Source organism: Tenrec ecaudatus, chromosome 18 (genome assembly GCF_050624435.1).
Source record: "Tenrec ecaudatus isolate mTenEca1 chromosome 18, mTenEca1.hap1, whole genome shotgun sequence".
In the NCBI taxonomy this organism is placed as follows: Eukaryota; Metazoa; Chordata; class Mammalia; order Afrosoricida; family Tenrecidae; genus Tenrec; species Tenrec ecaudatus.
This window is the reverse complement of record NC_134547.1, coordinates 23,238,653-23,262,728: the sequence shown is the minus strand read 5'-3', so window position 1 is coordinate 23,262,728 and position 24,076 is coordinate 23,238,653. Positions and strand designations below refer to the sequence as shown.

At 42.7% G+C, this 24,076-nt stretch overlaps 1 protein-coding gene and 2 pseudogenes across 1 annotated transcript in view; 2 read left to right on the top strand and 1 right to left on the bottom strand.

Moving 5' to 3' along the window:
• UBA2 (ubiquitin like modifier activating enzyme 2) overlaps positions 1-1,025 on the top strand; it is a 47,364-nt gene extending 46,339 nt beyond the window's left edge. The window contains exon 17 of the mRNA XM_075536198.1: positions 30-1,025. Coding sequence (XP_075392313.1) covers positions 30-211 — 182 coding nt within the window. The 3' untranslated portion in view covers positions 212-1,025. The remainder of the gene's footprint in view (positions 1-29) is intronic.
• Positions 1,026-6,889: 5,864 nt separating this feature from the next.
• LOC142432239 (cytochrome c pseudogene) lies at positions 6,890-7,244 on the top strand (annotated as a pseudogene).
• A 2,792-nt stretch (positions 7,245-10,036) lies between these two features.
• Positions 10,037-10,506, bottom strand: LOC142432312 (succinate dehydrogenase [ubiquinone] cytochrome b small subunit, mitochondrial pseudogene; annotated as a pseudogene).
• Positions 10,507-24,076: the final 13,570 nt, after the last annotated feature.

Genomic DNA, 24,076 nt, shown 5'->3' with positions numbered 1-24,076 from the left:
TACTTTTGACCATTTTTTCCTGAAATAAGCACAAGAGCAAGATGACGTGCTTATAGTTGACTCCGATGAAGAAGGCCCTTCAAATAACACTGGCGACAGTGAAGAAGAGCGAAGTCGCAAACGGAAATTGGATGAGAAAGATAATGTCAGTGTGAAGAAGTTACGTACAGAACCAGCAGAGGAGCTCGATGACGTCATAGCATTGGATTGAAGAGCAATGGGCTCCAGACCTGCATCTGGGCAGAACCAGATCTGTTATGTCCTTTGTTCCAAAGGGGAAAAAAACTCACCATCGACTTAAAAATGACTCTGCTCCCTTTGAAAGTTTTGCTAGAACTATTAGAAACATTACAGTGTGCTGTATTGAAAGTAGGAACATAGTTTTAAAATGCTTTAAACAAAGGGTGTGTGTATAAACAAGCAGTCATGAGGGGGAAAAACAGTAAAATGCATGTTTCCTTTTAATGTAAATATCCTTAGGTATCATTTAATAGTTTTAAAATATTGTGGTTTAGTAAAGTTGATACCTGGTTATAAATATTATGCCTTTATTTTTGGTTAGAAGAATAATTATTTTTAGCCTAGATCTAGCCATTTTCATACTCTTAACTGAAGCAGATTCAGACGTATCAAGTGCTATGCATTGAAACTTGTTTTAAATGTTAACTGGCACTGTATATTACTATGAAACAATGCTAATTTACTCCAGTTTTCAGTTTGTACTGCCTGGTATGTCTCTGTAAGAAGCCAGTTTTTGTGTATTGTTACAGTTTCAGGTTATTTATAATTGACATTTTGTAAAACTCAAATACAACTATACTGTACTTGGACCAAATAAATGTCATCTGCTTACTTGTTCCACCTGCCTGCACAGTGCACATTTCTGCTTCCTTGCTGGGCTAGCCGCTATGTGACGACAGGCATTTTGAGTTCTTCCCATGTGTTTAAAAATATCCCTGGTTTGCCATAGACGAGTACTTTATAAAAAATAAAGCTTTTTATGGTCATGTTGCTTTCTAAAAACACTGAGTTGTCAATGGGTGGTGTTTTGATGAGCATGTTGGTGATCTTTACCCAGCACCAGTGACTTGCAGAGCCTTGCCTCTGAGGTGCCAGCTGGCACCTGAGCTTTCCTGCAGCTAGCTGGGTTGTCCCAATTCACCAGAGTTCTTGGAACTCAGAAGGCATTGTTCCTTGAAATTCTCTTCATCACACATGAATTTTCCCTGCGCTTTCAAGAGAACAGAAAACATCTTCCCATTTGTATACCTGTGCCATTGGTATTTTGGGCCACTGATTTTACTTGTATTTTAGAACCCATTTTCAAATTAATAGTTCATTTTATTAATCTAATATAATTCTTACTCTCATTCAGCTTATGAAGTTTTTCCAAACAAAATAAAAACCACCTTATAAGAAAGAGAACTGCCTCATTGATTTCCCAAAGCTGTGCAGAACCTTTATGGAAGCAGGTTTCCACATCTTTTCCTCCATGGAATGCTGCTGGGTTCAAATCTCTGACCTTTTGGTTAACAGCTGAATGTGTTGACTACTGGACCTGCTCCTTGTTGCATAGTGTTTGTTCATTCAGCATGCAATAGCAGCCCTTGGTTATATCGGTTTGAGTAAGACTGCCCTCATGCGGCTTGAAATCTCCAGAATAGAGCCAGCCTTCTGATCCCCACCTACAAATCCACCTGTTGATGTTCACTCTGCCTTGAGATATTTAGATGGAGATTCATCGTCCTCTAGAAAAAAATTCTCATTTACCAAACTATATACCTTAGAATTTAATGTCCTGGAGTAAGTTTGGGGTTCTGAATTCTCTCCATTCTTTATACCTCATCCTGTCTTGTAGACATACTCAACAATCCATACATGGCATTTTGAATTTTAAAAATTTTTCTCCTTTTAATGTACACACTGTTAAGTGCATTCTTTAGATGTACTTCCCCTTTTCATTAAGCTACATCAGTTTTCGTTTTTGCTGTATCCATACTACCTTGTCTAACAATTTCCATCCACTTTCCTCCTTCTATAAATTAAAGATTTATCGACGGGCTGATCTGACTTGCTTGACTAGACAGTCAAGCCCCGCTGCTTTCATGTCTCTGAACTGTGGAGATTCTTTAGGTCTTGTTGGGAGCCATCCCAACCATGCTGTCTAACATAGTGTTCCAGGGAGGGATTCCAACATCCCTCAAATATTTGCTGCTGTTAAATCCATTCTTGAGAATTTTTTGTTGGTTTTTCATTCTTGAGAATTACGTGCATTGTCATGTTTACCGCACCTGGAGTGGATACGAGGGCAGTCTTGAGAAGTACGAATGAAACCAGATGTAAAACTTGCTTCAATATGATGGGGCTTTCCTTAACAGGCATTGGAGAGGCTGAGACAGTGAGGCATCTTTGGGAATTCTGAGGAAGATATGTGGGAATTGAGTGAGGAAGAAACCCCAAAGTTGAGGTCAGAGGAGAATATGAAACCCACCGAAAAACCCTGGATTCCATTCAGATTAGGTGGTGGGAGACTCTTGGCCTCCCCGATATAGAGGACCTTATAGTCTGCTTCCCCCAACTAACGCCTCTTTATCTTAGACAGGGGTTTACATAGAGAAAGAATGGTTAACATTAATCAAAAACACATAAAAGGGGAAACATTAAGTCATTGGCAAAGAGACAGCTTCGCTCCCCACGGTGCCTCAGGAGTATAAAAAATAAGAGACATAGGTAGACAATGTAACCGTTACCATGGGTTAACTCAGAAGCATTTAACTGCTTGTGGATATTAGGCTTTGAAGTAGCACATGAGGTAGTTTAATTAAGTTAGTCAACCAGGAAAGAAACGTGAGCAAAAAATAGGGCAGTGAGTAGGATGTGAGTCTTAACAAAATTTTCTGAACACCTCAAGAATAGTATGTGACGTATAAGACAAGCAGTACGGGAAGAGGACAGAAAGTGATAGAAAAAAGTACAGACCTTATAATGGTCTTTTATCAGGTTTTAGTGGCAACGATAAGGGTGATTTTGGAGTTAATCATAAAGAATTGTTTTTATGTAGTGGTCTGCAAAACTTTAAGGTATAAATAAAGCTGTTTGGAAGAACTCAGCAGAGATTGCTTCCACCAGAATATCTCTCATGTCTGTCATGTCTGTGTTTGTCGACTCCACACCTCCTTCAGGTATCTAGTTCACCCCTCCCAAAGCCAGACTCTCAAGGTCTGAGGTAATAGTTTCGTGGGGAGGGGAAATTATTAAGGACCTTTCCCTGTCAGTTCTCCACTCCAGCAGCTCCATTTGCAGCTGAAATCCAATGATGACCAGCAACCAGCAATCGTGCAGCCTGTGGGTTGCTCATTTTTACCTAGAAAGCATTGCTCAGGATGTATCACAAGGAGATTCAGCATTTTAAAAATAGAATGTGTGCACTTAATGAAATAGCTGATGAGGCACAGGTCTTCAGGGAATACCAAAACCATGAGGTTAAAGGAGAACTGATCAAATCCTTTATCACTGATGGGACTGTGATATACTTCCTGGTGAGATCATGAACACAACAGTACTGTGCCAGACGCCTTGGCTAACTCAATTTGAGAAACGAACAAACTCCTTTAAAAGGGAAATAATCAGACCATTGGAGAATGTGAAATAGCCCTTAACAGCTACATGATATCAATGTCATTAAAATGGAGGTGGTTTTAGGTTTTAGGGAATTAAGTATTGAATCCATTTTGTGTCTTGGCTCAACAAAGGAGTTCCTGTGACAAATTGGAAGTTGGAATGGACATTAGATGATGGAATTGCTTTTTTCTTTTTAACATTTTATTGGGGGCTCGTACAACACCATACATCCATTGTGTCAAGCACTTTCATATATTTGTTGCCATCATTCTCAAAACGTTCGCTTTCTACTTGAGCCCTAATATCAGCTCATTTTCCTTACCCCGCCCCCATGAACCCTTGATAATTTATTATTTTGTCATATCTTAAACTGTCCAACGTCTCCCTTTACCCACTTTTCTGTTGTCCATCCTCCAGGGAGGTGGTTACATGTAAATCCTTGTAATTGGTTCCCCCTTTCTACCCTACCTTCCCTCCACCCTCCAGGTATTGCCACTTTCACCACTGATCCTGAGGGGATCATCTGTCCCGGATTCCCTGTGTTCCCAGTTCCTATCTGTAGCAGTGTGCATCGTCTGGTCTAGCCAGATTTGTAAGGTAGAATTGGAATCATGATAGTGGGGGGAGGATGCATTTAAGAAGTAGAGGAAAGTTGTATGTTTCATACATTGTTACCCTGTAACCTGACTGGCTCATCTCCCTGCGACCCTTCAGTAAAGGGGTGTCCAGTTGCCTACAGATAGGCTTTGTCTTTGGGTCTCCACTCTGCACTCACCCTCATTTACAATGATAAGATTTTTTTTTGTTCTTTTGATGCCTGATATCTGATCCCTTCAACACCTCGTGATCACACAGGCTGGTGTGCTTCTTCCATGTGGGCTTTGTTGCTTCTGAGCTAGATGGCCGCTTGTTTATCTTCAAGCCTTTAAGACCCCAGACGCTATATCTTGATAGCTGGGCACCATCAGCTTTTTTTACTGCATTTGCTTATGCACACATTTGTCTTCAGTTATCGGAAAAGTGGGCACCCGCTGATGTGATTTTTTTGTTTTTTTATGTCTGATATCTGGTCCCTTCTACACCTTGTGGTCAGACAGGCTGGTATGCTTCCTTCTGAGCAAGATGGGAATTGTTTTTTTAAACAAAGTTATATAGGCCAATGTCCTTATTCTTAGGATTATTAGGGAAATAAACATTTTTCTTCTGTGCCTATGATTTTTCAACTAAACTTGGTCTATAGTTGAAATCAGAAGGACAATACAAATAACAAAAACCTTTAAAATGATTTCTGATGGCACAGTGATGCTCTGCTAAGTAAGTGGTTGGTGGTTCTAACCCGTCAGGCGGGTGACATCAAAAGGTCACCTTGGAAACCGGGGCAACTAGTCTGTCCCTACAGGGTCACTATTAAAAGGAATTAACAGGACAGCAGTGGGTTTGGGGGTGTTTCGGTTTTGTCAAGGTTCTTTTCATCCTCCTGCTTCCAGACTGATTGAGGGAGAATTTTCTTCTATTTGAGCCTCCAGAGAATGAGAATGAGTAGATGTCCCTGTTGCTGAAAATTATGTGTATCAAATATGTCTGAAGTGTACTTGCCCTATGGACAAATTTAAGACTCCAACAATCCTTTTGGAAAATACAGGAAATGTGAAGAAAATATGTCAGTATAAGTTTGAGACGCGGTTTGCAGATTGCCTCATTTTCTCTGTATCTTAAAGCCATGTTCCTGAAATTTTAATGTGACCATTTCCAAGAAGGATACAGAGAAGTTTTTTCCTTAAAAAAATTTTTTAATTGTGATTTGGTCAAAAGTTTACAGAGGCAATTGGTTTTCCATTCAATTCTTTAACATTTTTGATTCATGACAACTGTTGTAATCCCCACAATGTCACAGCACGTTCCCACTTCCTGTGTTTACAGCTTCCGTCCATTCTTTTCTGTCCCTTCCTGTCTTCTGAGTTTTATCACTGGGCAACATGATTGTTCTAGGGGATGTGTACCTCCCTGGTGGTTATTTACTTTATTGGCCCGTCTAAACTGGTTAGCTGAAAGTTACATTATGGAGTGAGCTCAGTTCCAGGTTGAGAGGGTGGGTCAGGGCCATAGTCTAATGTTCCACTGTCTATTCCAATCAGTGAGTCTCGTCTGCTTTTAATGATTTTGAGCGTTTTTCTCACTCCGAGCAAGAGGGAGCCCTGGTGGCTTAGTTGGGTTGCTAACTGCATTGTGTCGACAGTTATAAACCACTGGCCACTCGCAGAAGAAAGATGGGGCTTTTACTCCCATAAAGAGTCACAGTCTCAGTAACACTCTGTGGAGGTTCTCCCATGTCCTATAGGGTTGCTAGGAGTCGGCATTACTTGCTGGCAGTGGGTGGTTTTTGGTATCCAAGCAAGACCTTTTACATATTGTGATTCTTTCAGAGTAGTCAGCAGGGGTACCTGGGCACACTCAAGTTCTGGCCTTGGGGGCAGGGAAACAGGTCCACATGGTCCATTCATTCTTTGAACTGCTTCCTTGTGACTTTGATACTTTTCACTTTCTCAGACAGGGGTTTGATTATGTCTTAGGTTTCTATAACTTAGCCCCTGGGTGTATGCTCCACTGTATTCAAAAATATATTGGTAGTACATAATATATAGACACTTTGCCTTTGTCAAACGTGTGTGTATATATGTATGTGTGTGTTGTGCATGTCTGTGTATTTATATTTGGATATGGTTCTACCTGCCTTCCCACCATTGTTCAACCTGGAAGAATAGTATGTCTTGGAAGAATAGTATGGAGTGGTGTCTGCCCTCTGACTTCATGCTTAAAAAGGACACGCAAACTCAACTTAGCTCAAGGCTGATTCCTAAGAGAGGTCACACCTACATCGACCCTCTAACCTCCTTTACAAATTCTGACACTCCCAAGTCACTCTCTTCTTCTCTGTTGCAACGACCACACAACTCAGACCATACTCATTATTGTGAAGCTATTAGGGCAGTTGAGAAGTTACAATTCAGGATCAGATATGCTCAGAATATAGTAGAAACAGCCTATTTCCAGCAATGCAGCCCTTGGCCTCTGCCCTACTCAGGCAATGTTACAATGCTTTTGGAGTGCTGGTAATGCTCCAAAGAGCCCAGTGTTACTCTGTCCTTAGCATTATCTGTGGGCCAGTAAGTCTTGCTCTCCCAATTAAAAGCCAGGAGGCTAGAGAGCGGGACATCCGGCCTCTGGACGCGTATAGTCAAGTGGCGCGCAACGGGAGCGTGAATTCACAATGGCTGATATTGAGAAGGGCAAGAAGATTTTTGTTCAGAAGTGTGCCCAGTGCCACACTGTTGAAAAGGGGGGCAAACACATGACTGGACCAAACCTTCATGGTTTGTTTGGGAGGAAGATTGGCCAAGCCCCTGGATTCATTTACACAGATGCCAATAAGACCAAAGGGGAGAGGAGACACTGATGGAGTATTTGGAGAATCCCAAGAAGTACATCCCCAGAACAAAAATGATCTTTGCCGGCATTAAGAAGAAGGGAGAAAGGGCAGAATTGATAGCTTATCTCAAAAAAGCTACTAATGAGTAATAGTTGGCCACTGCCTTATTTATTGTAAAATAGGAATGTCTTGTGACCTTTTTTTAACATGTACCATATTTAAATTTATCTCATACACCAGAAATCAGATCATGAATGACTGATAAGGATATTTTGTTTAGACAGTCTTATTAAAGATTGGCTGTGGTTAAATGACTAAAATAAATAAATAAATGAATAAATAAAAGCCAGGAGGTAGCCTTCTACCCTCAAGCACTCAGCTTTACTCTCTCCATGGGCTTGGAAGCCTACCACTGCCTTGTGCTCCTAGGTCTGCATCTGCCACTCTTCTTCTGTCACAGCTTGCTTGCTCTCCTAGAGGGAAGAGGTTCCATGTACAGGGATCTTGGGGTCCAGAGGGGACACTCCACGCCTTTTTTGATGATAGTGAAATCCCCCATTCCTGCTTCTGAAGTTGCTCATTTTAAACCTAGTGGGATGACAAACTGACCAGTCCCTTCACCGAATCGCCATACACCTGATTTGCATAATCCCACCCAGTCACTTGGTAGGAATTTCAAATTATTAGAAGAGTCATATTAAGTAATTCACTGCACCACAATTCTAGTTAGTAAATCACTAATTCTCATCCCCTCCCACTGCTGGTAACTTTCAAAGGCTGTGTCTGTGAGTAAATTTTTTCTTGCTTTTGCTGCAGCAATGGTCTCCTATTGTACATGTCCTTGTGTGACTTCGTTTCATTCATCGCCCCTGTACTTTACCAAGCACGATGTCCTCCTGACAACATGCCCAAAGTACATGCGACAAAGTCTACAAGGAACACTTGACACGCTTCTCCCAAGACAGGTTGGTTTGTTCTTTTGGCACTCCATGGTATGGTGCCATAAGTCAAAGGTATTGATTCTTCATTCAATGTCCAGTTTTCACATGCCTATGAGGTAGTAATTGAAAATACCATGACTTGGGTCAGGCACACCTCAGTTCTCAGAGTAACAACTTTGCTTTTTAACCCTCTAAGGAGGTCTTGTGCAGCAGATTCATCCAACACAATGTGTCCTTTGATCTCAATAGCTGTTTCCATGGTCATTGATTGTGGATCCAAGCATGATGAGATCCTTGGCAACTTCAATTTTTTTCTCCATTTATTGTGATGTTGCCTATTGATCCAGGTTTGAAAATTGTGGTTTTCTTTTCATTGAGTTGCAGGATCCTTGGGGGCGTGAGTTCACATGGGGCTACTAACCACGAGGTCAGCAGTTCAAAACCTCACAAGAAAGAAGAATGAGGCTTGCCACTCCCATTAAGAGTTAATCTCAGAAACCCACGGGACAGTTCTACTCTATCCTGTAGGATAACTATGAGCCCGAATTGATTAGATGGCAATGAATTGGGTCTGAGTTTTACGTTGAGTTGTGATCTATACTGAAGGCTACAATCTGATAATTATCTGCAAGTGCTTCAAGCCGGCAAAGCCAGGTCATCTCATACCACAGACATTGCTAAGCCTTTCTCCAATCCCGATGCCGCTCTCTTCATATAATCTAAATTTTGTGATTACAGCATTTGCTCAGCATGCCGATTGACTAAGTCTGGTAAGCGGATACAACCCTGACATATCTTTTCTGATGTTAAACCATGCCGTATTCCCCTGTTTTGTTCATACAACTGCCTCTTAAAACCTGTACAAGTCCCACATGAGCACCATGAAGTGTTCTAGAATTCCCATTCTACTCGAGGGTCTCCGTAGTTTGTTATGACCTACGTCGTCAAAATGCATTTCCATTAGTAATAAAGCACAAATTTTAAGTCCTTTTGGTATTCTTTGCTTTTAGCCATGATCTATCTGACATAAGCAATGATATCTATCCCATGTTCCACGTCCTCTTTTTCACAGAAAAAAAAGTTATTTTTGTAGCAAATAGCCCCATCAAGCACAAGGTCCTAGAACAGTGGTTCTTAACCTTCCTAACACTGCAACCTTCTAATTCAGTTCCTCATGTTGTGGTGACCCCCCAACCATAACATTATTTTTGTTGCTACTTCTTAACTGTAATTTCTCTACTTTTATGAATCATAATGTAAATATCTGATATGCAGGATATATTTTCATTGTTACAAATTGGACATAATTAAAGCATAGTGATTAATCACAGAAATATGGAATTATATATTGTGAAATATTTATTTATTTTTTTGCCTCACAATTTTATATTTGTTGAGAGATCAGCAAAGAATATTTACAGGTTAACATTCAGTTGGGACGCAATAAGAAGTTAATAAATCTACAAGGCAACCTCTTCTCTCAATGGAACTTCTCTATATTCAAAATTTCCCCAAGTTCTTACTCTTGGGATTGAGAAATTAATAATGTGAGATTACCAAAATTTTCTAACTTTAAACTTACCCTAGGGCATCAATAAGAGGTTTCAACAGAACAGAGAGCAGAGTTTTCAACAATTAAGCACAGTTTAATTTTCTGTTAAATCTTTAAGAGTTAGCAGTCTTGCCCATTTTCCGTCATTGCCTGAACGAACATAGAAGACCTTTAATCATAACGTGCTGATAGTATCACACTGAATCCTCACTTAGAGACGATCCAATTAAAAGGCAAGGGCTCATATATTCCTTTTGTTACACTGTGGGTTTGGGGAGTAGTTAAGAGTTAGTTCCTGTATCATCTCATCAGTTAATGGAACTCAGTCTACTTCACGAATACAATTCTTCTCACACTTTTTCCTAGTCATATGGTTCTCTGCAGGTTTAATCTTTGGGCATATCTGTTATTTCCTCCTTATAGACAGGCAAAGGGGATAACACAGCAGAGGCAAAGAAGTGTACAATCAATTTTTAGGGTGTGAAGTAAAAAGAGTCAGAGTTTCCATAGCATGGCCACAGCTTTGCAGATGCCGACGTCGTGGTAGGTGAAGTAACAAGGGCCAGCAAAGGTCACGGCTGAGTGCCAACAGGCCTGCCTTGGCAGCTTTCTGGGGAGCCTCCCCGTGGACATAGTCAGTAACAACCTGTCCAATGCCCCAGTGACTATGAAGCGTGAGGGCTGCTGCCAGGGAGTAGTCCATCGCCGAGCAGGGATTCAAATAAGCAGCTGGGAGCAGGCCCAGGAGCAAAACACTGACCACCCTCTCACCAGTCCAGTGGATTGATGCAGCCTTGGAGCCAGCTTGGTGACTGGGGGACAGGTGGATGTGCTGCACTCCTGGAGTAGAGCGGTCCTGGAAAAATGCTGAGGCAAGTGCAGGTCTGACCACGGGCTCGATGGAACAGAGCTCGGGCTCCCGGGGCACCGCGGAAGACGCTCAGCCTCAAAACCACCGCCATCGCGTTTCCGAAATGTTTCTAATGACAAATGAAATTTTGTCTTGAAGCATGCTTAATATAACAACAGTAAACTACATTGCTACAGTATGCATAAGAAGCAAACGTCAGTCGGAAGGTTGAGATAGCTTCTTTTTCACCAGATCAGAAATTCTCTGGGCAGTCTTTGCAAAAACACAATGAAGATCATCTTCCACAACAAGTCTACTTCTGTATTTCGACTTGATAACCAACAAGCTGGAAAACCCTGTTTCACAAAGATATGTTGTTGGAAATGGAAGAAGAAGGTACAACACGGTCTCAGACAGAACAGGACATGACTGCAAACACTTGATCCAGACTTTTGTAATAGGCATTGTAGAGAAATCAGTTCTCGCTGCATCGCTGTTAATAAGTTCAATGAACTTATGCTGTCTCAGGAACATTTTCAACTTTGACTGTGAATGGGCTTCTGGAAAGTGCAAATGGGATGTCAGGTAGATTTGGAAAGTACAGTGAAATTTTTGTCTGCAAGCATGTGCAAGTGTTCTTTCACAGAAATTAGCATCGTAATCCTTTTGTCTGGTTCAATGTCATGTTCTTCAAAGAAAGCAGATAAGGTACGCAATATGTAAATTTTATTTTCACCCAGTTTATCTTTGCCAAAGCTGAAGTTTCATTTGGAATGATCAGATCTTTTCAGACAAATAGAGGCATGTTGCATTTGGTCCTTGCAGTGATAACTGTAACTCATTCAAGATGTCAGAGATGTCAGCCAAGTAAGCTGTTTTCTGCAGTTCACTTTTATTGCTGAAAAGTGCTTCGAACTGTGGTCTTGCTCTCTGATGGAAAAACGTTTTGAGTTCATCACAAAGCTCAAAAACATCTTTTAAAACTTTTTCTCTCGCTTCAGTGTGAAATAGCAGAGCATTATTCATCGCATCCAACTCGTTACGCAGTTGGAAAAACAGTCGACTGTTTAAAGTGCTCGCCTTTAAAAAATTGACAGAATTTATGATACTTTTCAGTACTTCTTGTAACTCTTGTGGCAGCGTCTTCGTTGCTAATATTTGCCGATGAATCATCCAGTGAGTTTTGATGACTTTTGGTGACTCATTCAGGACCAAACGTTGAAATCCAGATCAACATCCTAGCATAGTTAGAGCACCACTTGTGCAAACACCACAAACCTTTTTCCTAAGAGATCTTATGCTCTTTCAGAATTGAACCAACTATGTCAAATACATCACGTTCTGTAGTTGTCGTCTCAAGAGGTTTGCAAAAAAGTAACACATCTTTAAAGTCCCCATAGGAGTGTTAAAAAAAAAAAGTCCCCATCATTAATATACTTCATGTAAACCAGTAACTGTGAACAGTTTGCAACATCTGTAGATTCATCAAGCTGGATGCTAAATATTGGAAGTGGAGCAGATTTAATTTCCTGGATTACCTGATCAAGAGTATCAGCAGACATGTCATGTGTCATTAGATAAGGGAATTGCACTCCATTTCATAAATTCATCTCCGATCATAACTCAAACAACGTCTTTGACTGACCGCAGTTCGAAGCACTTTTCAGCAATGGTGTGAGGTCTCATAGCTGGCGATTCTGAGTGCCATGAAATAGGAAGCTTCAATGGCTGCTACGTTTTGTTTGTGGTACTTGCCATCAGTGTCAAGTCTGGCTTTCTTGAGTCCATTGTCTCTGCTTCTAAAATAATTGCTATCCTTGCCGGCAAAACTCAGACGCTTGCTATCCAAATGGCATTTTAATTTGTTCAGCTTCATAGATTTAGCCGATAGAACCTCACAACAAATAACATATTGTGGTTTCTCAATTCCTGCTGTAATTACTGAGGTAAAACCATGCTGTAAAAAATCCTCACAGTAAACAAACAAAAATGCATTGGTGAGAATGGAGAGGGCTTGGAGCGGAGACCCAAAGCCCATCTGTGGACAATGGAACATCCCCCCATAGAGGGGTTACAGGGAGGGGATGAGTCAATCAGGGTGCAGCAGAGCACTAATGGGTCATGTAATATATCTCTGATCCCTTGAGGCCTCCTCTCTCTCTCTCTCTCTCTCTCTCTCTCTCTCTCTCTCTCTCTCTCTCTCTCTCTCACACACACACACACACCCATGATGACCCCAGTGCTGCTTCCCAATCTAGATGGGCGCACGTACATCAGTATAGGCAAGAGATAAAACTCACAACACATGGAACCCAGGAACAGGACTGGGAATAGAGATACCAAAAGGGTAGGGGGAAGCGGGGAAGAAGGGGGAAGGACGAGGGGACACCGATCGTAATGAATGGCACATAACCACACACAGAAGAACAACAGAAACCAGAGGCGAAGGGAGACAGTGGTTAGTGGGAGATTTGAAAATAATTAACAATATGCAGTCTATCAAGGGGCCACAAGGGTTGGGGGGAGGGGAAGGAGGGAGGGATAAAAAGGAGCTGATTCCAAGGGCTCAATGGAAAGTGTCTAGAAAAGAATGATGGAATATATGTACGAATATGGCGGATACAATTGGTATATGGATTGTAACGAGTTGTAAGAGGCCCCAATAAAACGATAAAAAAAAATCTCACTATATTGTCTTTTCTTAACATTCTTCTCTACACAATCCATTGTCATGGGATGATTTGCTAATGAAAATAATATATAACAATAGCTTTAATAATACAAAAGATGATACATGGCATAGTTCAGTCACTACAGTTCATTAAAATTGCTTATCACTTACCATTCTCTGATTATTTTTTTAACATACCTGTTACTGTTACTATCACAAGGGGGCAGTATTCACATTAAACACAGCTGAATATAAAAAGACCAATCAGTATCCAAACTAAGTTCCCATGATGTGTGTGTGTGTGTGTGTGTGTATAGCAGTGGTTGATTTTACAGTAATGATTTTACATTTACCCAGTAATTATAATTCATGAAGTGTAATTTTGCCTCCAATACTACAGCTTTCAACACAGTAGCTGCTTTTAACCAAGCAGCTGCTTTCTACACAGTAGCTGCTCTCTAAACATGTGTGACTGGTCCGCATTAGTATATTATGGCACCGTACCTGTCACATACACCTGTATTTGTACGGATTGTATGTTATGGAGTTGGTACAATGATGGGATAATGCCAGGTACCATTGGAAACATATGTTTTCCAATGGTTTTAGGCAGCCCCTGTGAAAGGGTTGTTCAATCCCCAAAGGGGTCACAACCCAAAGCTTGAGAACTGCTGTCTTAGAACCTCATTTGGTGTGCACTGAGTTTGGAGAGTTATGCAATGTCTCTAAGATGGCACTGGTGTATTTTTCAGAACCAAACATATACAGAATGTTAGCAAAGCTTTAGAAGTGACAGAACCTACATATTCTACGACCTGGTGGGAGCAGCACTCCCCTTTCCCTCATCAGCATACTGATGAGTGGTCCCATTTTCATAAACCAAGACAGGCTAATGCTAAACAGATGACAAACCTGTTCCCCAAGTATCTCGCTCCAGGTAGCTGATCACGGTAGCACAGCCCCGAGCCACAAGTTTCATTTTTGGTCGTCCTTGCTTGGTATTTTCTTGACTTTTGGAGCTCTCTCTCAAATGTCCCTGTTACAGTGTTAGTCAAAAATTGGCACAAATGCCCTGGCTCTTTTCCACCCTGTTCCTTTGTTGTGTGGGTATACTGCAAATAGATGTCAAAGGGGAAAGCACCAGCTGACCAACTAACCAATCCTCCAAGTCTTTCCAGGGCATGAGTATAGCATGGATGCAGGTCACGGAAGAAGCTTAAAAATCAACAAGAAACATCCCTGTTGCTGTCAAGCTGACTCTGATTCATGGTGACCCCGCGTGTGTCAGAGTAGAACTGCTCCAGAGGGGGTTTAATAGCTGGGTTTTTGGAAGTAGATTGTCAGGCCTTTCTTCCCCATGTCCTCTTCTGAAGCCAGCCTGAACCTCTGCCAACTCCTTATCAATGTACTACTGCAACTGTTTTTTGATGATCTTCAACACACTTTTACTTGTATGTGATATTAATTATACTGTTCTATAATTTTCACATTCTGTTTGGTCACCTTTCTTTGGAATGGGTACAAATAGGGATCTCTTCCAGTCAGTTGTCCAAGTAGCTGTCTTCCAAATTTCTTGGCAAAAATGAGTGAGTGCTTTCTGTGCTTCATTGGCTAGTTGAAATATTTTCAATGGAATTATAACAATCCCTGGAGCTTTCAATCCTTCAGTATGATTGGTCCTTGATCATGAGCTATCATTCAAAAATGGTTGAACACCAACTAGTTCTTTAGGGTACTTTATTTTCTTATGATGTCATGCGTCAGTCAATATTTTGCCCATAGAATCTTTCAACATTGCAACTCAAGACTTGAATTTTCTTTAGGTTAAGATATGATAAGCATGTGTTTTTCCTTTGGATTTCTAACTCTAAGGCTGTACACGATTTATTATATTTGAATTTATCTTCTAGAGCTGCCTTTTGAAGCTTTCTGTTCAGCTCTTTGAATGAATCATTTCTTACACTTGCCTCAGCTACTCTACAATTAAGAGCAAGTTTCAGAGTCTCTTCTGACATCCACTTTGAGTTTTTCTTTCCTTTTTATTGACTTGCTTCCTGTGTGGCGCTCTCGATGTCATTCCCCAACTTAACAGTTCTGTCATTAGTGTTCCATGGGCCAAATCTGGTTTTGAGATGTTCTCGAAATTCAGGTGGGACATATTCAATGTTTTTTTTAAGCACTCACTAATCCATGCTAAGAAATTTGGAAATCAACTACCTGTCCAACCAACTCAAAGAGATCCATATTAGTAGTCATTTCATGGAAAAGAGACTGAACAGCAGGAGGAAATTAACAATGTCAATAGCACAAGTGAGTAAAATTTGCTGAAGATAACTTAAAAATTATCACAGCAGTACACAGAAGATCACAGGGAACTGGATCCAGAAGTGGAAAAAAGGATCTCATGTCTCACATCAGGTGGGTCTTGAATGAACGCAGAGAGGACCGTAAAGAAGCTCATTTGTGTTTTATTGACTATGCGAAATCATTTGTGTAGATCAAAGACTGTGGCTATCATTGAGAAGAATGGGAATTTCAGAAGTCCCTCAGGCTTTGTACTGTAGAAATCGTCCAAGAGGTTACGTTGATTAAAAAGTACAACCAGTCTCGGGAAGTTTACTTAGAGTGCACATTGTGTCATCTACGTATTCTCCATGCATCGCTGCCCTCCGTGTAAAGCCTGCCCACACGGTCAACATAGGCGTAAACTTTTGAGAGCAATGAAGCACTAAGCCTGGTGTGCAGAGAAACCCAGCAACTTCCTCACTAGCAAGAAGTGATGAAATGGGGATCTGATCCTGGGCCAACGATTCACACAGGAGGACACTCAAATGGCTAATAAACACACGAGGAAATGCGCCAGGATGGCTCAGTAGCCATCCAGAAAATGGAAGTCAAACAACAATCGGATACCACCTAATGCCCGGTATTGTAGCCCAATTGTTTGTTTTTTTTAATGTGAACAAATATTGGAGAGGGTATGGGGAGATAGGAAGATTTACCCACTGCTGGTGAATTTGTAATTATGGACAGCCACTGTAGAAGATGATATGGCAGCATCTAAAATAGATGGAAATTGAACCACCATATGACCCAACAACACCATATCTGGGCATATATCCAAAAGGAATAGGAAATAGAGCACGGACAGATGCTTGTTCCCCCACGTTCATTGCAGCACAGTTCACAATAGCAAGGATCTGGAAACAGCCTAAATTCCCATCCATAGCAGAGTGGAAAAGAAACTCTGGTACATACACACAATGGAATAGTATGCATCCCTAAGAAGCAGTGATGAAACCATGAGACACCTCAACTTGTGGAGGGATTTGGAAAACATTTTTTTAAATGTTTGATTAGGGGCTCATACAACTCTTATCACAATCCATACATGCATCAATTGTGCAAAGCACATCTATACATTCATTGCCTTCATCATTTTCAAAGCATTTGCTCTCCACTTAAGCCCTTGGCATCAAATCCTCTTTTTTTCCCCTCCCTCCCTGCTCCCCCTTCCCTCATGAGCCCTTGATAATTTATAAGTCATTATATTGTCATGTCTTGTACTGTCTGACATCTCCCTCACCCAATTTTCTTTTGTCCATCCCCCAGTGAGGAGGTCACCTGTAGATCCTTGTAATCGGTTCCCTCTTTCCAACCCACTCTCCCTCTACCCTCCCAGTATCACAACTCACACCCCTGGTCCTGAAGGTATCATCCACCCTGGATTCCCTGTGCCTCCAGCTCCTATCTGCACCAGTGTACATCCTCTGGTCTAGCCAGACTTGCAAGGTAGAATTCGGATCATGATAGTGGTGGTGGGGGGTGAGGAAGCATTTAGAGACTAGAGGAAAGCTATATTCTTCATGGGTGTTACATCACACCCTGACTGACTCGTCTCCTCCCCTAGACCTCTCAAGGGGATTTCCAGTGGCCTACAAATGGGCTTTGGGTCTCCACTCTGCACTTCGCCCGTCATTCACTATGGTAAGATTTTTTTGTTCTGATGATGCCTTATACCTGATCCCTTCGGCACCTCGTGATCACACAGGCTGGTGTGCTTCTTCTATGTGGGCTTTGTTGGTTCTGAGCTAGATGGCCGCTTGTTTACCTTCAACCCTTTAACACCCCAGACACTATACCTTTTGATAGCCAAGCACCATCAGCTTCCTTTGCCACATTTGCTTATGCACCCATTTGTCCTCAGCAATCGTATCATGGAGGTGTGCACCCAATGATATGCACCCAATGATATGCCTGATAACTGATCCCTTCAGGACCTCGTGATCACACAGGCTGGTATGCTTCTTCCATGTGGGGTTTGTTGCTTCTGAGCTAGATGGCTGCTTGTTTATCTTCAAGCCTTTAAGATCCCAGATGCTATATCTTTTGATAGCCTGGCACCATCAGCTTTCTTCACCATATTTGCTTATTCACCCACTTTGGCTTCAGCGGTTGTGTAGGGAAGGTGAGCATCATAGAGTGCCAATTTAATAGAAGAAAGTATTCTTGCATTGAGGGAGTACTTGAGTGGAGGCCCAATGTCCTTACGCTACCTTAATACGAAACGTATAAATATAGGCACATAGATCTATTTCCCCATCCTCATATATATATTTGCAAATGTACATGTCTTTGTCTAGACCTCTATACATGCCCTTTGACTCCCAGCTCTTTCCTCTTTTTTGGAAAACATTTTGCTGAATGAAATATTTAAGCACAGAAGAACAGATACTACCGGAGTCCACTGCTGTAGGAACAAGCAGCGGAACCGGCAGAAGCTCAAGCTTGCATGCCATCCAGTCTTCTGGTGGGAGACCAGATGGCCTGGTAGAGAGCTGGACCAGTGCCGATGAGCCACTCTTCATCTGCTCCAGGTAAGTACAGTTGGAGGTCACTTGGCTGGAGGACACCTCACGACAGCTGGAATCAAATGGTTTGGGAGGAGGTGTGCCATCTGCTGAGTGGCAGCCATGTGGATCTGGGGTGAGGTCCCCTGGAGAGGGAGGTGACCCTGTCAGAGGGATGAGGCCTACTGATGGGAAGGACAGCACAGGAAAGGGGAGAGGGAATGGTAAAGTCAGGGCGAATATAGATGCATGCCTGTTGATGGGAGGGGAGGAAGGGCTGACTGCCAGGTGGGGTGAGGAGAGTCTAAGGATGCTCTTGGGATCATAGGGAAGGAGGGTCTTCAGTGGTGTGCAGCAGGAGGGTAGAATTGACCTAGGGTGTTGGGGAGTATCCTGGGAACCCAGGCCGCGTGCCGCAGAACACTGGGACACTGAGTCTCGGATGTCAGGGTGCAGGACATGCTCTAGAGGCTGCATTGGTCAGACCTTAACTAGGAAACCCACTGGGCGGACTGGAGTCTACCTGAGACAGACTTATAACCTGAGGACCTAGCCGGAAAACGCAAGGTATCTGAGGTAGAAAAAGAGAGCAGTACCAAGAGCGGTGGTACTGTTGGTTGGCGAGCAAACAAGGTCTTGGTACATGACCACCCTCTATGCTGTATTAAGACATGTACTAAAAACAAAAAGAGAGAGAGAGAAAGACATGTACTATCCCAGCAACCCTTTGACAGCCAGTCTGCCATATTCTACTTATGCTCATTTATATTACAGTGTATCTCAGAGGTGCATTGCCATTGGGGCTCACCTTCTTGAAACTGTGATTTGTTGCCTTACTGTTCAGTAAATGAAATCCAGGGATATTGAGCCTATAGGGAAAGAAACTATAATGGGTTTGGGGCAAGGTGGATACAGAGGAGTGGAAGAGGTAAAGGGAGATGATGTCAAGAATTCCAGGAAGGAAAAGTCTATTTGGAAACATGTTTGATTATGGAAGAATTCCACAATTATCCTTGACATGATTGAATTATGGAAGGATATGACATATGTATTGGATCCCAAGTTAGAGCAAATTAATTCGTTTCTCTAGTCAATGCAGACTAACACATGAAGATTTGTTTCTCTAATACCCCATTCCCAGGACCATACTATGTTAGTCTGGGGTGACTAGAGAAACAAACCTAGAAACACTCATATGTGTATAAGAAAGAGCTTTATACAGGGGTGCCCCTTCCCCCCCAAACCCCCCGCAGATATATTTTTAATTTGGCTTGAGTTTTTAATTTTTAAAAATAATTTTATTGGAGTCTCATACAGCTCTTACTACAATACATACATACATACATTATGTCAAGCACATTTGTTGCCATCATCATTTTCAAAACATTTTCTTTCCACTTGAGCCCTTGATATAAGCTCCTCAATTTTCCCCTCCTTTCCCCACCCTCCCTCCCTCATGAACCCTTGATAATTTATAAATTATTAATATTTTGTCATGTCTTACACTAACCGATGTCTCACTTCACCCACTTTTCTGTCATTTGTCCCCCTTGGAGGGGGTTATATATCATTGTGATCAGTTCCCCCTTTTTACCTCCACTTCCCCTTACCCTCCTGGTATTGCTACTCTCATTATTTGTCCTGAGGGGTTTATCTATCCTGGATTCCCTGTGTTTCCAGCTCTTATCTGTACCTGTGTACATGCTTTGGTCTAGTTGGATTTTTTAAACATTTTATTAGGGACTCATACAACTCTTATCACAATCCATACATATACATACATCAATTGTATAAAGCACATCTGTACATTCTTTGTCCTAATCATTTTCAAAGCATTTGCTCTCCACTTAAGCCCTTTGCATCAAGTCCTCTTTTTCCCCCTCCCTCCCCGCTCCCCCCTCCCTCATGAGCCCTTGGTAATTTATAAATTATTATTTTGTCATATCTTGCCCTGTCCAGCATCTCCCTTCACCCCCTTTTCTGTTGTCCGTCCCCCAGGGTGGAGGTCACATGTACATCCTTGTAATTGATTCCCTCTTTCAAATCCACTCACCGTCTACCCTCGATCTAGTTGGATTTTTAAGGTAGAATTGGGTCATGATAATGATAAAGAACTTGAGGGAAGTTGTATGTTTCATTGGTGCTATACTGCACCCTGACTGCCTCGTCTCTTCTTTGTGACCCTTCTGTAAGGGGATAGAGTTTTTTCAAAGCTATGTAATTAATTATGTTTATAAAACAACCTTATCACGTTTGTGAAATCTGAAATTCCATTCTTGGAAACATTTTCAAACTCATCTGCTTGGATGACTAACAGCACCTCCCTCGTTTTTTCTTCACCTCTTCTAAGTCATCAAAGCGCTGTCCTTTCACGTCCCTCTGCATTTGTGGAAACAAAAAGAAGTTGCATGAGTGAGGTCAGATGAGTAAGGTGCATGGGGCAAGAGAGGCATGGTGTTTTTTGTGAAAAACTGGCGCAGTGAGATGGCTGTGTGAGCAAGTGCATTGTCATGGTGGCAAAACCAGTTCCTCACACTGTCTCCCCCCCCCCCCCCCCCGTCTGTCACAAATCAGGACTCTTTTTTGTTCACACACTGTTATGCAATCTTTTTAGAACCTCGAGATAGAAAGCTTGATTAAAATCTGATCTGGTGGAATGAACTCCAAATGCACTCTCCCCCTCCCATCAAAGAAACAAGTGAGCATCATCTTGATCTTTGATTTCACTTGACAGGGTTTTATTTTTTTTTTGATGAGGGGACAATGGCATCTTCTACTGGCTTGATTGATGCTTGGTTTTACTTCGGGGTAAGAATAGCACCATGTCTTGTCACCTTGGAAAAAAAGTCTGGTTGCTTCCGAGCTGTTCTTTCAAAGCATGACATGTTTCCATGTCACCGGAAGGAGAATGCTCTAAAATTTATGTGGGGGTAATTGTACAATTCTCTATGATATGACTGAGTGATTGAACTATTGAATTACATGATATGTAAATTACTTGTGAATATAACTGGTGGGGGGGAAGATAGTGATCTGAGGACATGCTTTGTTTGCTGACAAGCTTAGGGACAGATGGCAGAAGCTTTTCAGTTGTCCTTGTGGCATCCTCCATCACCACTGAAAGAACCAACCTCGTGTTAAAAAATGTAATACCAAATGCTGCGAGGATCTGGGCATCACCAAACAGCTCTTCCCCCTTACATTGTGGATGATCTGGAGACCCTGCTGTGACACCAAAGATGGACAGGAGTGTTCAAGCCTGAATCAAGGGATAGGTGGCTAGGTAAGGGAAATATGTCCTTTTCCTAAAGTGAGGTTCCAGGATGGAGGAGGCAAGTCAGATTCCACCCCTAGTTCTTGGAGTGAAGAACCAATCTGTCCATAGCCTTTGCTGTCAATATTTTAACCTTCTATGCCTCCAGAGAGGTCTAAAAGAGATACACGGGACATTGAGAGTAGACTCAATTTACCACATACACTCAAGTATAAGCTTGAGTTTTTCCAGCACATTTCTTATGCTGAAAAAGCCACCCCCACCCCCACCCCCCGCTTTTTTGTGGTAAAATTAGGTGCCTGGGCTTATACTTGAGTATATATGGTAGTTGAGAGTTTGGGCTCAGAGAAGAGGAGATGGAAAAATCGCCTTGGGTGTAAATAAAATCTTTCCTTGTCCCCAAACACTGAGCTGAGAGAGATATGCGTGATTTGGGTGTTGGATGCCTGCTGATTTCCCCCGAAACATTCTTCTACAACAGTGAAAACTGGTGGTGTTGGGAAGAAAAAGGAGTATGGATCCCAGCAATTCTTCCTTATAGCGTGTGAGTGGCCTTTCCTCATATCTCGTTAACCAGCCACATCTGACTGATGTGGAATCACAGGCCCCATGCGAAACCTCCTGAGTCATGCCCATAACTGGGGAGTCTGATGCATGCTAGATTGCAAGGAGATAATTAAGCAATTCTAAACTAAATTACTGTTATTGTGGACAGAGTCTTGTCAGGATCAGCCTCTGGAGACTCCGAAGAGAAAGTAGTCTGGGAACGGTGTGAGTCTGTAATGGATCAGCCCTGTTTTAGCTTCTTGTGCATGTTTATTTGCCTAGACTAAAAGCCATCTCTGTAGTTACCTACAGTACCTACAGATGAGAACATACCTGGGCTCAGTAATTCTGTGATGAAACCATTCCCTTCTCCAAGAGCGGAATCCAGACAGTGTACGCAAGCCAACTCACTTGCTCCAAGAACGGATTTTCCCCAATCGCTTCCTAACTCTGGCATCACACTGTAGCTTGAAATTGGTCATAGCGGGAGTCTTCGGATCATGGAAACTGACAAACTGATACTAAGTAGGGTTTTATCTCCCTTGATCTCTGGAAGTTGGTGGTTCAACAGTTACTAGCAGTCCACTGAGCCCAAGAAATAAAAGATGAGAGGGAGCGAGATGAACATAACAGAGACAACGTTTGAAGTCCCACAAATAAGCCTTTATACCTTTTATTTTTCCCCACTGTGCAAGTCCCCCCCCCCCCGCCATCCCCAGAAAGAGCCACAGGTACAGGAATCTTTAGCGAGGATGATGAGGCAGGATCTGGAAAACTGGCAAGACATTGAGATCATACAATTCTGGACACCGTTTCCACTTAACGTTACAATTGTAGGTCAGACAGAAGTACTTTATAACGATCTAGGTATAGAACACTGAACATTGTTTCAGTTTTCTATTGATTTCTTTTGCTATTATTAATGTGTTCTAGCTGATCACAGTGTATTTATTGTTTAAGTCTTGCAAACTTTAAGTGGGCAATTATTTCAGTGCAGAGTGCGCTCTGAGCTCCTTTTCAGAAAGCGCGTCACGCCAAGACTGTATGTGGCGACTTCACAGCATAATTCTGTTGTGATAAATGCTTTTGTACTTAAGGTGTCTGGATTTTCTTTACTACGTATCAAGATATGACCTATGTTTTATTACTTCCCTAGAATAGAGTTTCAGACGGATCATTACTGCTTGTAGAAGTGCTTTTGTTTAATTAGGAGTCTGATCCATTAGATTGCTCTCCTGAAAGAATATATCAATTTATGCTCCATTATTTTCTTGCCTATATATATATATATATATATCCAATATACTAAAAAATAATTTGATCCAGGAAATATATCACTCTTGACTTCATTTGCATTTCCTTTCGGTGATTACCCTGTATATATATATATATATATATTTTTTTTTTTTTTTCACCCTGGATATTTTCACCCCAGAATGGTTGCCCCAGGTCCGGTAGTGGGGCACAGTGGGGGTTGGAATTCTGTAGGTTCGGTCCGTGCGCGAGGGAGTCTGTTGGCGGACATTGTGCTCCATTGCCAGCTGAGGAGTATGTCCAGCATTTGGCTCCTCAGAAATGTTGAGCTCAGTCTGGGCCAGGACAAGTCCCTGTCCAGGTTCCTTGTCCCCTTAGTCGCTTGAAATGTAATGACAAGGGCTCCAGATCCTAGGGACAAAGTCCGACTCACTTCTTGCCCCTCTGAGGGCCCCATGCCTTCCGCTCAGCTAGTGGGAGTCTGGGAACTTTCTGGGGGTCCTGTCTGCCCCAGGAGCCATGGCAGAGTACAAAAGGTCTCAGGAACACTCCCATGGCACCTCATGCCGGACATGGAAGTCAGGTCTGGAAAAGACAGGGGATCATAGCTAAGGTTCATCAACCACTGACCTTCCGCCAGAGGCCTGCTGCTGGCCTGGCCTTGGGGACCCTCGCCTACAACCCCACCCGGTTCCCAGCACGAAGGGCCTTCTCTACCAGCCGGTAGGGGCTCCAGAGGCCAGTGCGCTGCCACAGGGCCCGAGAGGGGTTGGGAGCCAGGGGGTCGCGCGAGGTCCTGGGGGGCACAGCTGCACAACCAGGAGCACGGTCCGCGCTGGCACGAAGGGGGAGCTGGGAGAGCCGCCTCCGTCTCGGCCCGCGGGTCCCAGGGCTCTTTCAGGGTCTCGGAGGTGCCGGCGCGCGGCGGGCTTTCTGGGCGGCGCCGCAGCCTCCCCCGGCACCAGCCCGGGGCCCCCTCCACTTGCAGCGGCGCGCCCCGGCGGTCCGGCGCCGCCTCCGCGGCCCTGCGCGCTCCGGGAAGCTCGGCCGGCGCCGCCCACATTCCACGGGCCGCAGCACGTCTCCTTCC